The sequence below is a fragment of the Trichogramma pretiosum genome, unplaced genomic scaffold (genome assembly GCF_000599845.2).
Source record: "Trichogramma pretiosum strain Unisexual culture from Peru unplaced genomic scaffold, Tpre_2.0 scaffold1, whole genome shotgun sequence".
Classification (NCBI taxonomy): Eukaryota; Metazoa; Arthropoda; class Insecta; order Hymenoptera; family Trichogrammatidae; genus Trichogramma; species Trichogramma pretiosum.
In genome coordinates, this window is record NW_019641703.1 from 3,443,691 (window position 1) to 3,456,080 (window position 12,390).

The 12,390-nt window shown below is 41.4% G+C and overlaps 1 protein-coding gene across 1 annotated transcript in view; it reads left to right on the forward strand.

Moving 5' to 3' along the window:
• The first annotated feature begins 10,744 nt into the window (after positions 1–10,744).
• LOC106653408 (metabotropic glutamate receptor 2-like) overlaps positions 10,745–12,390 on the forward strand; it is a 33,097-nt gene continuing 31,451 nt past the window's right edge. The window contains exon 1 of the mRNA XM_014372834.2: positions 10,745–11,861. Coding sequence (XP_014228320.2) covers positions 11,216–11,861 — 646 coding nt within the window. The 5' untranslated portion in view covers positions 10,745–11,215. The remainder of the gene's footprint in view (positions 11,862–12,390) is intronic.

Genomic DNA, 12,390 nt, shown 5'->3' on the forward strand with positions numbered 1-12,390 from the left:
CGCATTGTCGCTATAACTGCAGCTGCCTATCGCTGGAGACGATGCAAGTCCACAGTCGGTATCGCAGTTACTGCAATACGCTGCATGGATAACTCACCGAGTTCATTTGAAAAAATGTACAAATCCTTTATCATCTCAGATGCTTGACTTCGAAAAATCTTTCAAAAACCGCCTTAAGAAAAAAATTAAAAATTATTTTTAAAAAAGTCACTCAAAATTAATTTGATAAATGAAAAAATTTTGCGGTAATGTTTTTTTTTTTTAGTTCAAACGTATATTCTCCCTTCAGAGAAAAGGCTTCCTTTTACTAAGAGCTCTTAGTAGCGTGAGCACCTCCCAATACACTTTTTTGCTATCTTCATTAAATGTCTTATTAATTAATTATCCTCGGGCGCACTTTACTTGTATACGCATCAAGATCAATTTTACAAAAAGATACACTTCAGTGAAAAAAATACTTGAGCTCAGTCGTAAAGGGAATTTGATGAAAAAGCGTCAAGTAGTATAAGTAAACGTTAATTTCGACACAAATACGTCACTTCATTTTCTTGAAACGAATATCAATGCTATGAAATGAAAAACGTCGATCAAGCGTCCTTAAAAGCCTTGGCGCTATATTGCCATTGTCGTAAATGAAGTCGCTCAAAAACTAACAAAAACAGACTCTCCTGGATCAATAACCCGTATCATCGCACCATCGAAACGATGCCCAGCGGGTATTTATTTTTTTAGAGCTCGATCAAATACAAGGCATTTAGACGAAGCTGGTGTAGATGCTGCACCGCCGAGATTAGATATAGGTCTAGCTATAGCAGGCATCAACCGCGCTCGCGCGCGTTCACAGTGTATATGTAGGACTCGATGTAAAAGTAAAGTATGATGACGCACTCTTTATATGGGGGGGAGGGGGGGGGGGGGGGGNGGGGGGGGGGGGGGGGGGGGGAGAGGAGCGCATACAGCTCTTCGTAAAGCTGTGCAGTATATGCGTTGGGAAAAGGTTATCTTAGACTCGTGACAACGACATCACCCCGAACTTTTACGACTTCGGAGCTGCAGTGTGCAGTCTTAGTATTCTTACGGGCTAGCCTCGCGTGCCTCTCAAGTGTTGACGATCATATTTTACACCAAACTATATATACTACTTCTATATATATGCTGAAAACTTTTTCGTATTTTTTGATTTATCTCGAAATTTGGAAATGACATCGCGCAATATTGCGCAGCGCGTGGCGCGCGCGAGCGAGCGAATTTCCTGAACGTTCATAATCTTTCGCCGCTCTTCCCTCGCGCGCGCACGCATCTGCACAGATAGAAACGCCACGCAGCATCGTGAAAACGAAAACTTATTAAACGCACTCGTCGTCGACGAGATTTGCCAATTTTTTTATTTTGCTTTTCGGTATCGCATACGACTCTCGGTTCGCCGTAAAAAACGCGTGAAATGCGATGCCCACAATAAAATACACGCAGCATATGACTCGCTCGTCCCTTTTATTAAAAATCCCATCATTGTATCCCATTTTTTTTCCTAGGGATGAAAGAATTCGCACGGGCTATCATAGGTCACTCACGGCCGTACACTGTATATGCGAATATCTGTGTGAGTGCGTGTGTGTGTGGGTGTGTGTGTACCTGATGCATTTATTGCAAGTCGTGTCGCGCGTGGTCTCCCCTAAAAATTGCTAACAATAACTTATCCTCGGCTATCATACTCACGCGTCGCGGGCACTATTCATGCAAGTTTTTTGTTTGTAATTTTAACCCCGCAGCAATTTATTAAGTTTTGAGTGATACTCGATTCTCCAATTTATGAATGAAAAAAGTACGGTGCATCTTTTTTTTCTGAAACTTGATATAGACTTCTTAGTGTACTACGTACAGTGATGCACGAGTTTAAAGAATTTACCAAGTATTTTCATCAGGAGACGGTATTTTTTACGACAGTGAATAAAATAGTCTGCAAGTGGTTGAGAAAAATTTTCATTCTCAACGCTATTGAATCTCAAACATCAGCTGATACCGATACGTATATGTACGTCTTTATCGATATATATATCTTTTATCCAATACGAAATGCAACGGAGCTTCATTTTGGCCGCTGCCTCTATTGCTGCAGCTTTGAAGTACATTTTTGAAGTGCTTCCTGTATATTTGGACTTTATCAAAAGTATTAAACTTGACTTTGAACGAATTTATGTAGTCTGACTAAATTATATTCTCTTCGCTTCATTCCCGAGCTAGCGAGAGAAAATAATCATCCACCGTTTGAAAATCTTTTATCATTGAGCGCCATAGACTCGTTTATGAATAGAACACTCCTGTGTGTGATCTTTCTGGCAGTGGATCAACCCTCTCTCTCTCTCTCTCTCTCTCTCTCTCTCTCTCTCTCTCTCNCTCTCTCTCTCTCTCTCTCTCTCTCTCTCTCTCTCTCTCTCTCTCTCTATCTCTCTCTCTGTATTCGACCCTCTCTTGGCTCTCTTTTTGTGAAAAGCGTGAAAGTGACCTCAGGCTATCCGCTAAGCGACGGCCGCGTGTCAATAACTGAGAGACATCCGATTACTGAAATCGGCTGTGGTTTGCTTTATAAAGCAAGGAGATCTATTTTTTAATCCTTAAGAGTGTGAATAGAGTTATATCAAAGGGGAATGATTTTAAGTGGTTTGTTCAGTTATAATATAATTTTACATTTAAATCAAATTAAAATCTTGAAAATTTTTAATTTGAAAAGAAACCTTGGTAGAAATGTTCAAAATTGTTTGGTTTGTTTTGTGCCAAAGAAAAGTTTCTTTGGAATGATAACAAACCCGTCTAATTTTCGTGTAAGAAAGGTTTTGATTTATACAGCTATTTTTACGTCGCCACTTGCAGATTTACACTTGAATAAATACTCGCCATCTATTGGTGGAGATTTGAAGTGCTAATGTTGTATTCAAAATGGTTGAAAACTTGTTTTTTGGAACAATTTAATTGTCAGTTTTAGATTGTTTAAAATGCGCCAAGTAATTATAACACAATTTTGGTCAATATCCACATCATAATTAATTAAAATTTTGCATCTTCAGCAACAGACGAAACTCACATATGAACTATCATACATTTTATAATTTTTGCTTCTCCAGCGTGGTATTTCGCCCATATTGTAATTCGAATGTACAAGAAATAAAATCCATACCAAGAGAGAAAAAATAAGACCGCTCATCGATAAGCATGATTCCCTTGAATGACAAATATTTCAATCTTCTTTGAGGGAAAACTTCGTTTAGTCATGCGCACATTTAATTCGAAATGTAAGCACGCGCTCGCGATCGCAAAGCTCGAATGAAAGTAAAATATTTCTTTGGCCTGTTTATAATGTATTATATAAAACGTATACAGCTGTGCATGCGCGGCTCTACTTACTCTCGATCTTCTGTTTTGAGCTTGTTTACGACGACGTGCATAAAAACCAGATTTTTTGCTGCGCAATTTTCTCATTTGCATGACAGTAAGAGACTTTAATCAGTATTTTCGCTCTTCAGAACGTTCTCTTTCAAGCTTTTTAATAAGAATTCTGATTATTTATTTAAATAGGAATGTGATTTATTATTATTTTCATTTCGACGTAAGTTGCCAAGTCGATCGATTCCGTACTTTACACGAAGGATTATTCAAACATTTCTGAAATTTCGTAATAAAAGTCACCTCGAAGTAAGATAAAAGTACGAATGTAAACGAGTAAACAGATTTTACACAAAAATTTGAATAATATAATTCGAGTATTTTTAATCTAATTTAAGTGCCCACACTTACAAATCACTTCAACCGTTTCCGCTGCGCTCGCGCGCGTACATATGTTATGTGCATAAACAAAGATTTTACACGGAGAAGAATATATTAACGTCAGCCGCACATAGCCAGAGCCAGCAGCTAGAGCTCGCAAACGTGCTGGTACAAGCGCGGCTCACATTCACGAGGCTGTACGTGATTAAAATTTACCTTATTTTGTTAAAATTTTAACATAGTTTAAATGACTTCTCTGTGAAATTATGCCCCGTAATCAAATTCTGATTTTTGTCATTTTTGAAGGCAACATTATCGGCTTATACTAACGCACGCTTATACCTTTTATTAATTTCGTTGAGTAATTTTAGTAATTTTTAATTCATGACGATATTTAGCATCGTGAAAATAATTCATTTTTTATTTCACTTTTAATCGTAGTAGAGTTTTTAAATTTTTGCTCGTCTTAAGATTCAACTTAAAACTAATTTTCATAAATAATTAAGTTAAGTTCATAAAATGCACCCAGTAGCACGAGCGGGAGCAAAAAAAATGAAAAGTTCGTGATTCGAATAATGAGTACGAAAAATGAGTTTCGAGAAATATACCAATATACCGCAACTTTGCTTATTATATATAATGCCTCGAAAGCTCAAAGTTACAGCAAATAAAATTTTCTTCGCCAAACGCCAAGGAATTTGAATAAAAATAAATGAAGGTCCTTATAAAGTGATATTATATATTTCCTGCGAAGTTTTTTGTTATTAAAAATGAATATGATGAACCAGTTAAGTAAACGTGCTGTTCCATCGTAACTTTCCTTATTATCATATACCAACGCCCAAGGGCTCGAGGAGGAATATTTGGTGAACGTAATCGCTCCGACTGGCTAAAAAGGATTATTAGGTCATAGACGAGACATTTTATCATCGATATAACCGCGGATCAAAATAACAAAGATCAATAGGCTTTCAATACACGAAATAAATTTATTTAAACTGAATTTTCATTTCCCAAAATAACAATAATTAATACAAGAGAAGAGAGTTCAGAAAATAATATTTAAAAAACGTCTCTATGAGACAACACAATGCTCACGGCGTACACGTGTACAAAGCCAAGCATACATCTCTATATACATCCTCTTTGTTGAGCTTCAGTCAACTATATACGGAAGTTTTGTATGAATATAATACACGCGATATTCATATATGCGCTGATGTGGATAATCTTCACTTTAGAGTATAGCTCGCTCGCAAGGATCGTAACATACAGTGGGGGGTCAAACATTTAATCATTCATGACAATGGTTAGAACATTTTATTTCTCATTATTTGCGAGATGAGTATCATCGAAGCTGATTTTCTGTCAAAAAAAATACGAATTTTCCAACGCGTTCGAATATTCGTGCACGTTTCGATGTGCAACAGGTTATCGCTTTTTTGACGTTTGCATAGCTCCTCAAAATCCTCTCGAATCGATTATTACTTTTGGAAAATAAAACCCGTTTCTCCTGAATTTTAAATCAGCGGATTTGCTTAGATACTGTGAAAGCCATCGAGATCGTTAAAGCAATTTTCTGTGATCGTTCGTGTTTTTCATTCTTATTTCGCGTTCGAAACATTGTCGCACGTGCGCGCACATAAGATCGATAAATTTCTATTATAGGCGCGGGGACTAGATCATTTATGGACTAAACTCGGCAAAACAACATCATAAAGCCTCATATATACTTATGTGTACGTTAGTGTGCGTGGGTGTATAGAGAGTATCAGAAATTTCAAGCCTCCAAAGACTACTTGCGGTTCTCTCAGTAGTGTAGCAGTGTGGCACGAGTATATAAGTGGGAGGGGGGGGGGGGCGAAGCTGTTCTGCCNGGGGGGACGAAGCTGTTCTGCCGAGCAGCAGCGGCGCAGCAACTCCTCCTGTGCTGCGCTGCCGTTGCGTTTCCCGCATACTACCTACTCTCTACCCTACTGCAGCTGTGGAAAGCCAAAGTTCGCGAATAGCGCTTCAGTTCAGTGGCTGGCGCGACGTTGTGCCCGCGTGGTGCGGTGGTCTCGGGGTATATACATCCCCTTATCCTCAAAGAAGTCCGCCCGGGTGGTAGCTCGAATTTCGCGCGCGCGATCGGCGCTGTTCGAACAACGATATCGTTACTTTTTTTATTGTTATTTTTATTTTGAAAATTTTCCAGTGCGCAATCAGAAAAATTAATTTGTCTTTAATTTGTGACCATCTCATTACCGCCTGCGTGAGAGGATCGCATTCCGCTCGGATGGAAAATATGGTTTTGCTACTAATGACGACAACGACGCACATCTGCCGCTGCTACTGCTACTGCTGCTTCACAGAGATATCGAAAGACCGGCGAAAGTTATCACGCGGGTGTGTGTGTGTGTGTACGTGCCACGTTAGAAGTTAAATTATTATCGTAAGTCGTCTGCGTCGTCGTCGTCTCGTGCGCCGTTGCCGTTGCCGCGAGACCCAAGATGACAGATGCTTATTAATTAGATGAATCCGTGAGTGAATGCGCGTTTGAGCGTGAGACTTCATAAGCACTGTGTTGCACACCCATATATACGTATAAGTACGCGTACTACTTTAAGTATAAGAGGCGCACAAGCTGCGTGGAAATTTGCGCATGTTGTTCTCTCTCGGCTCGGCTCTCACTTATACTCTGGAAGTTGTGCAGGTGGTACCTGCTTGCGACGACGAGTAATGATCGTTTCGGTGCTGCTGCTGTTGCCGTTGCTGCATACTGCTACTCATGCTGCTCTCGTTATACCGTAAGAAATGCGCGCGCGCCTCTATCTCTTGTAGTGCTGGTGCAAGATAAGGCTCGATTATTATCCGAGCGCGTTACTCCCTCCTGCAAATAACGGTGTAGCGCTCTCAACCTTTCGAGTACAGTGTACACACGGGGGGCGGCACAGGAGAGCGAAGCTCAGGGGTGTTATATATTTTGAAATTCCTCGTGTATTTTGGTGGCACATAAGAGCAGCTCAGCTATTTAACGTGTCAAAGATTTTCTCTCTCTCTCAACGTTGTGAAGGGCTTTGATGCTCATTTCGATCTCTCTGTTGTTACGCGATCCTTTTAGCTGAGCTGCTGCGCTGCAAAACGGATCGTTTGCGTTGTGTAAATTTTTGAAATGCGCTAATGCAAAATTACCTCGCTAATGGACAAATTGCTCGGCTCGTATATATTATTAAGCTGATTCTTCGAGGATAAAGTATAAAGAGCTGTTCTCTGCCCATGGGAAAATGTGACGAAATCGAGGGGAAAAAAATGAGAATTACAAATGAGAGTTTCAAAATGATTCTGAGTGCATTCGCATCCATTCTCTCTGCGAAAAAAAAAAATCCTTGCCATATACCGCTGCTACCGTACTTGAGATTTATCCGCGAGTAAAATTGTTCACAAAATAATCATCCATAATTTGTCTCGACACTTTTTTTATATACTTTGCCGTACTTGTATATATTTTTTATTTTTTTGTTTTGGACGCGGAAGAAAGGGCAAATTTTTCTTTTTTCGTCTTTTTTTTTTTTTTTTTTTTTTATACAAAAAAAATTTGAAGACAAATACTTTGAAACGAGGTTAAGAGTCGTCGTCGTCGTTGCTGTACCATTTTTTTAGGGGGAGAGAACTTTATGTTACCTATATATCAAATGAAAAATTCATTCAAGCCTGAATAAGAGAAAAGAGGCGTAGAAGTAGTTTGTTTGTGTGTATTCATTTTTTAGCATATCGATAGTGGTTCTTTACAACGTGTTACAAAAAAAAATAAAGCGCTGTATCTCTGTCTGAGCGGGCGAGCTCGAGTTACAGATTTCGATATATCTTGCGCGACGATATCGGTGCATTATTTGATTGCTTTAATCTCCTCTCGATGTATATGAAAATCTTCCGCTACAAGGTACTGTACACACACACACACACACACACGACATACGTGATCTAGATATCGTTAGCTCGTTCTCGACTCCTATATATGCATGTACTCAGCTGTCGTCGTCGTCGTGCGTGTACTGCAGCGATACACATACACACTACGCGCACGCCGTCTCTACTATACGAAATTGTTCGCACAGAGAATATCAATCAGCAATTAGTAATTCACTCGAGCTATATATATAAGGCTAAAGGTTTATTTTATGAAATTAGCATCTTAATGCGGCGCGCGCTCACGTACCGTGCGTTTATTGGTATTTGTCGACGGTGCGTGCGTACGCACTTACGTGTACGCATACACACGTGTATACGCGTTTATGGCTTATTTTTCGGTAAAACACACGTGTCGCGTGTAAACACATTTGGCGAAGTTTTCATAAACATCGTTGCACTACGCACTTTTGCTTCGAAAAATAAAATGAAGCGTGAAATGGAATATATATCTTGTATCGCTCAAAAAAGCCGAATAGCAGTTGTACGGTATTTCGACTCGAAATAAAAAAAAAAAAAAACACGAAAATGTCATTCGCAGCAGCAGTTTAGGGCGCGCTGAATTAATGATATCGCTGCGTGTTGTACGCATTTATGCGCATCAATATCGTGACCCAGATTTCCAATTATTCAAAGCTCGGTTGCAGCGCGCACCGTACGTGAAACGTATGGCGATAAAAATAGACGTTTCTCCATTATCCATAATTAATTCAAATAGCGCGGCACGCGTGTACATAATAACTGCAGCATGCCATATATTAACGGCGGGGACAAACCATCCTCTCTTTAAAAGATGAGTCAAAACAATGACATTATAGTCAAAAATCGTACGATGAATAATTATTATTAATTATCATATTATCGAATACACTTTGTTTCGCGCGAGTAAACGTAAATTCTATACATTGTGGAATCCTGTCATGTTCACCATTTCTTTGGAAATTAAAAAAAAATTTAAATATAAAAAGTGAACTCGCGCGAAGCCAGAGTTTATTGAATTCTTACTAATAAAAATCAATGAAATCGAAAGAAAAAAAAACAACACGCTCGCAACTTATTTTCCATATTCTTTTCTAATTTCTTTTTTTTTTTGCTGCGCGCACACACACACACACCAGCTACCACTCGTTGCAGTAGTCAGAAGTTAATGGTTTTTCTTCGAAACACGTTTCACACAGCCTTTCTTCGAGGCCCCTTCGTTTCTTTTTTTTTTTTTTTGCTTTCGTACTGCAGCACCGTGTCGTGAAGATTTTCATTTCTTATTTTCTCTCTCTGTAGCAAAGGTGTCAGTACGTTGAAATACACGAGTCTCGCTACGTGCGCGATTTGAACTTGCACACCCTCATGTATCTTACAACACACATACACACACCCACCACCTGCAACCACTGAAGAAGACACGCACGCAAGAGCAGCATAACATATACACACACACACACACGTACATTTATATGTATACATATAAATAGTAATGGTAACATGAGTAGCATATATGCTACTCGAGGGAATGCCTCTTGGGAATTTGTTCGCTTCTCATAAATTTTCCTACATCAATGTCATATATGAGTAAGAGCGCGGGCATAACAAACTATAGCTGGTAGAGCTTGCAAGCACAGTCAAACAGATATCACTTGCGCACAAATACATATATAGATGCATACAACGTACACCCACACAGCCACGTGTAATTATGTATATGCACGGAAAACTCGCCCCCGCGCGAACGCTTCGCCGATGCTGCTGACTTCAGCTAAATAACGCGAGAAAAGCCAACGATGACGACGACGACTGAGGGTACGACGAAGCGAGGGGACACAAACGTTATGCATTTGCCCTTTTGCTTTCATCTCCGCGTTTTGTATTATATATATACGTACGTTATATGCCAGACTACTTCTAAGTTTCAGACCCATGATCTGGGTCAAAATTTAACCTTCTCTTCTCTTCTCTTCTCTCTACTCTTCTCTCGCACGGAGTTGAGTACAACGAAACAAAGAGCAACCGAGATTCGTTAACAGACACACACAACTCTCGAACAGCTACAGGGAAAAATTTTCCGCTCATTCATTTCATAAGTTTGCTCAGAAATTTACCCTTCCTCCAAACAAATGGCTGATTTTTGCACTTGCGAGCTGCACTTGAAAAAGCAACAGCAACAACAGCAGCAGCAGCATTACACACACACACACACACACACACACACACACACACACACACACACACACAGAGTCTCTCGCGCAGTTATACGAAAGTTCCAGCTTCAAACGCATCCATCTCCTCCTGTTTTGTTGTAATGTTAGATCCGCCGCCGCCGCCGCACCACCGCCACACTGCGCGCATAACATAAACGAAGAAAAATGCAGAACGGTGCAGCACAGAGATTCACGTTTTTATATGCCGCGCGCGCGCGCTGTTTTTTTAAAAACAACATCGTTAACATTTCACGGTGCTGCGCAGCGGCGGTAATAAAAAAAAAATATGCGCGTGGGTCTCGCTTTGATGCACAGCTCTCTTTCTCTCTCGTGAGCCGAAAATGCCAATGATACGTATATATAGATACTTTAAAGTATTTACCACTTGCGCGCATCGAAAATCGAATATGTGTTTGTATCATATGCGGGAATTGAAAACTTTCGCTTGATTACAGAAATTAGTATACATACTTTGTAACGTTAACAAACGAAACGCAAAAAATAACGTTCGAAAATCCGGATCAAATATTTATAAATTTAATTGAATTGCATCCAATTCAAAAAAGAGCTCGACTCTCTCTTTATGAATATCACAAACGTTGTGCTCGATGATGATGATGATGATGATGATGCTCCTCTGTGTACATCCATACAGCAGCAGTAGCAGTAACGGCGCGGGCGGCGGCAACATGGAACACGTCATAAAGTAAGCAAGCTGCAATCATGGGCACACAGCGCGGCAGCAGCAGCAGCGGTAATATCCAATACTTCCGTTTGTGCGGCGCGGAGCACGAGCAGCTAATGGGGGTATCTCAACAAGTACGAGAGCAAAGAACAGCAGCAGCAGCGGCAGAAGCCGCCAGCAGCGAGCTTGTGAGTGCTGTGCAATCGAAACAATAACTACACAAAGCTCATCGCGCTTCTGCAGCAGCCCCGGTAGCAGTATAAGGTAGTGCTGGTGGCAATTACAGAGAGCAGTAGTTGCAGTAATGAGGTAATCAAGCGCGTAAAAAAAAAAAGAAAGAAAGAAGGCCAAGGCAGTTTTAGCACCCTGGCAGGCTGCTAGCTGCCTAGCTGCCTAGCTTGCCTCTGCTCTGTAATCAAGGAGTTTTGTGAGAAGAAAAAAAAATAAAAGAGAGAAAGAGACGTCTCTTGAATACTTAAAAAAAACATCTCGCAAGCTCCAGCCGCGAGCGAGCTCATACTCTCCCGCGAGGATATAACATAAGTGGTATATATGAAGAAGAAAAAAAGTGTTGCGCGCTCGTGAGTTGTAGCAGTGGTTATGCGCGACTATAACACTACCGCCACTGGAAATGAGGTTCGGTTTTATTCTCGTAACGGCCCTCGTAATGAGCATCAGCCGCAGCAGCCAAGTCGTCGGCGGTGGCAGTGGCAGCGGCAAGGCTCGAAAGTCATCGACGTCGGCGCGCTCGAGCCGCTATTACTTGGAGCCTCTGCAGCTGCAGCTGCATTCGAATCACAAGTGGCGCCTCGAGAATCCTGAAACTCACCATCACATACGCCATGGCGACTGGGTGCAGTTTCAAGCATTAGCGGCTGCAGCCGAGAGTCAAAAGCTCCAGCAGCAGCAGCAGCAGCAGCAGCAGCAGCAGCAGCAGTACAACAAACTCGCGACGAGAAGTAGTAGCGGCGGTGGTGGTGGTAGCAGCAGCAGCAGCAGTAGTAGCGGCATAGTTTGGCCGACTAAGCTCGAGGCGGTAATTGATGGAGGCGAGCTCATTCTCGGTGGTCTCATGATGGTGCACGAGCGCGAGGACAGCGTCACCTGCGGCCCGATAATGCCCCAAGGCGGAATCCAAGCGCTCGAGGCCATGCTCTACACCCTCGATCGGCTCAACGCCGAGGATTTTGTGCCCGGCGTGAAGATCGGCGCTCACGTGCTCGACGATTGCGACAAAGACACGTACGGCCTCGAGATGGCCGTGGATTTTATCAAAGGTGAGTGTAGCAGGTATAGTTGTCGATATACATTCGCTTTTCAAATCCTCCCAGTCCCGTTTCTCTCTTTCTCTCCTTTAACGAGGCTCGTTTTCTCGTATACGTGGCCCGCGTACATATCGAGAGACAGAGCGAGACGGAGTCTCGATCGTTTCATTCGAAAGCGCTCGATTATGGCTTGTCGAAATAAAATAAAAAAAAAGGTAGAGTAAAGTTGAAAAAGGAGCCGCATCAAGCATATTGTACACCCGGGACAGTGCGCGGTGCAGCAGTCGCTCGCGCGCCACGGCGATCGATTGGCATGCGAGCTGCCCTGGCTTGAAATATCAACCTTCACGATGCCACGCACTTTACTCTATATGCAAATGTAGCATTACTTTTCAAGAGCCCGCCAGCCCAGAGAGCCATCTACCCTTGTAATTTTCGTAAATGACACTTTTTGTATTGAATGAAATCGATCATGGAGTAGGATCTAGGTACAGAAAAAAAAATTATCGAATGAAAAAACTTTCGAAAGAACGTGGGGGGG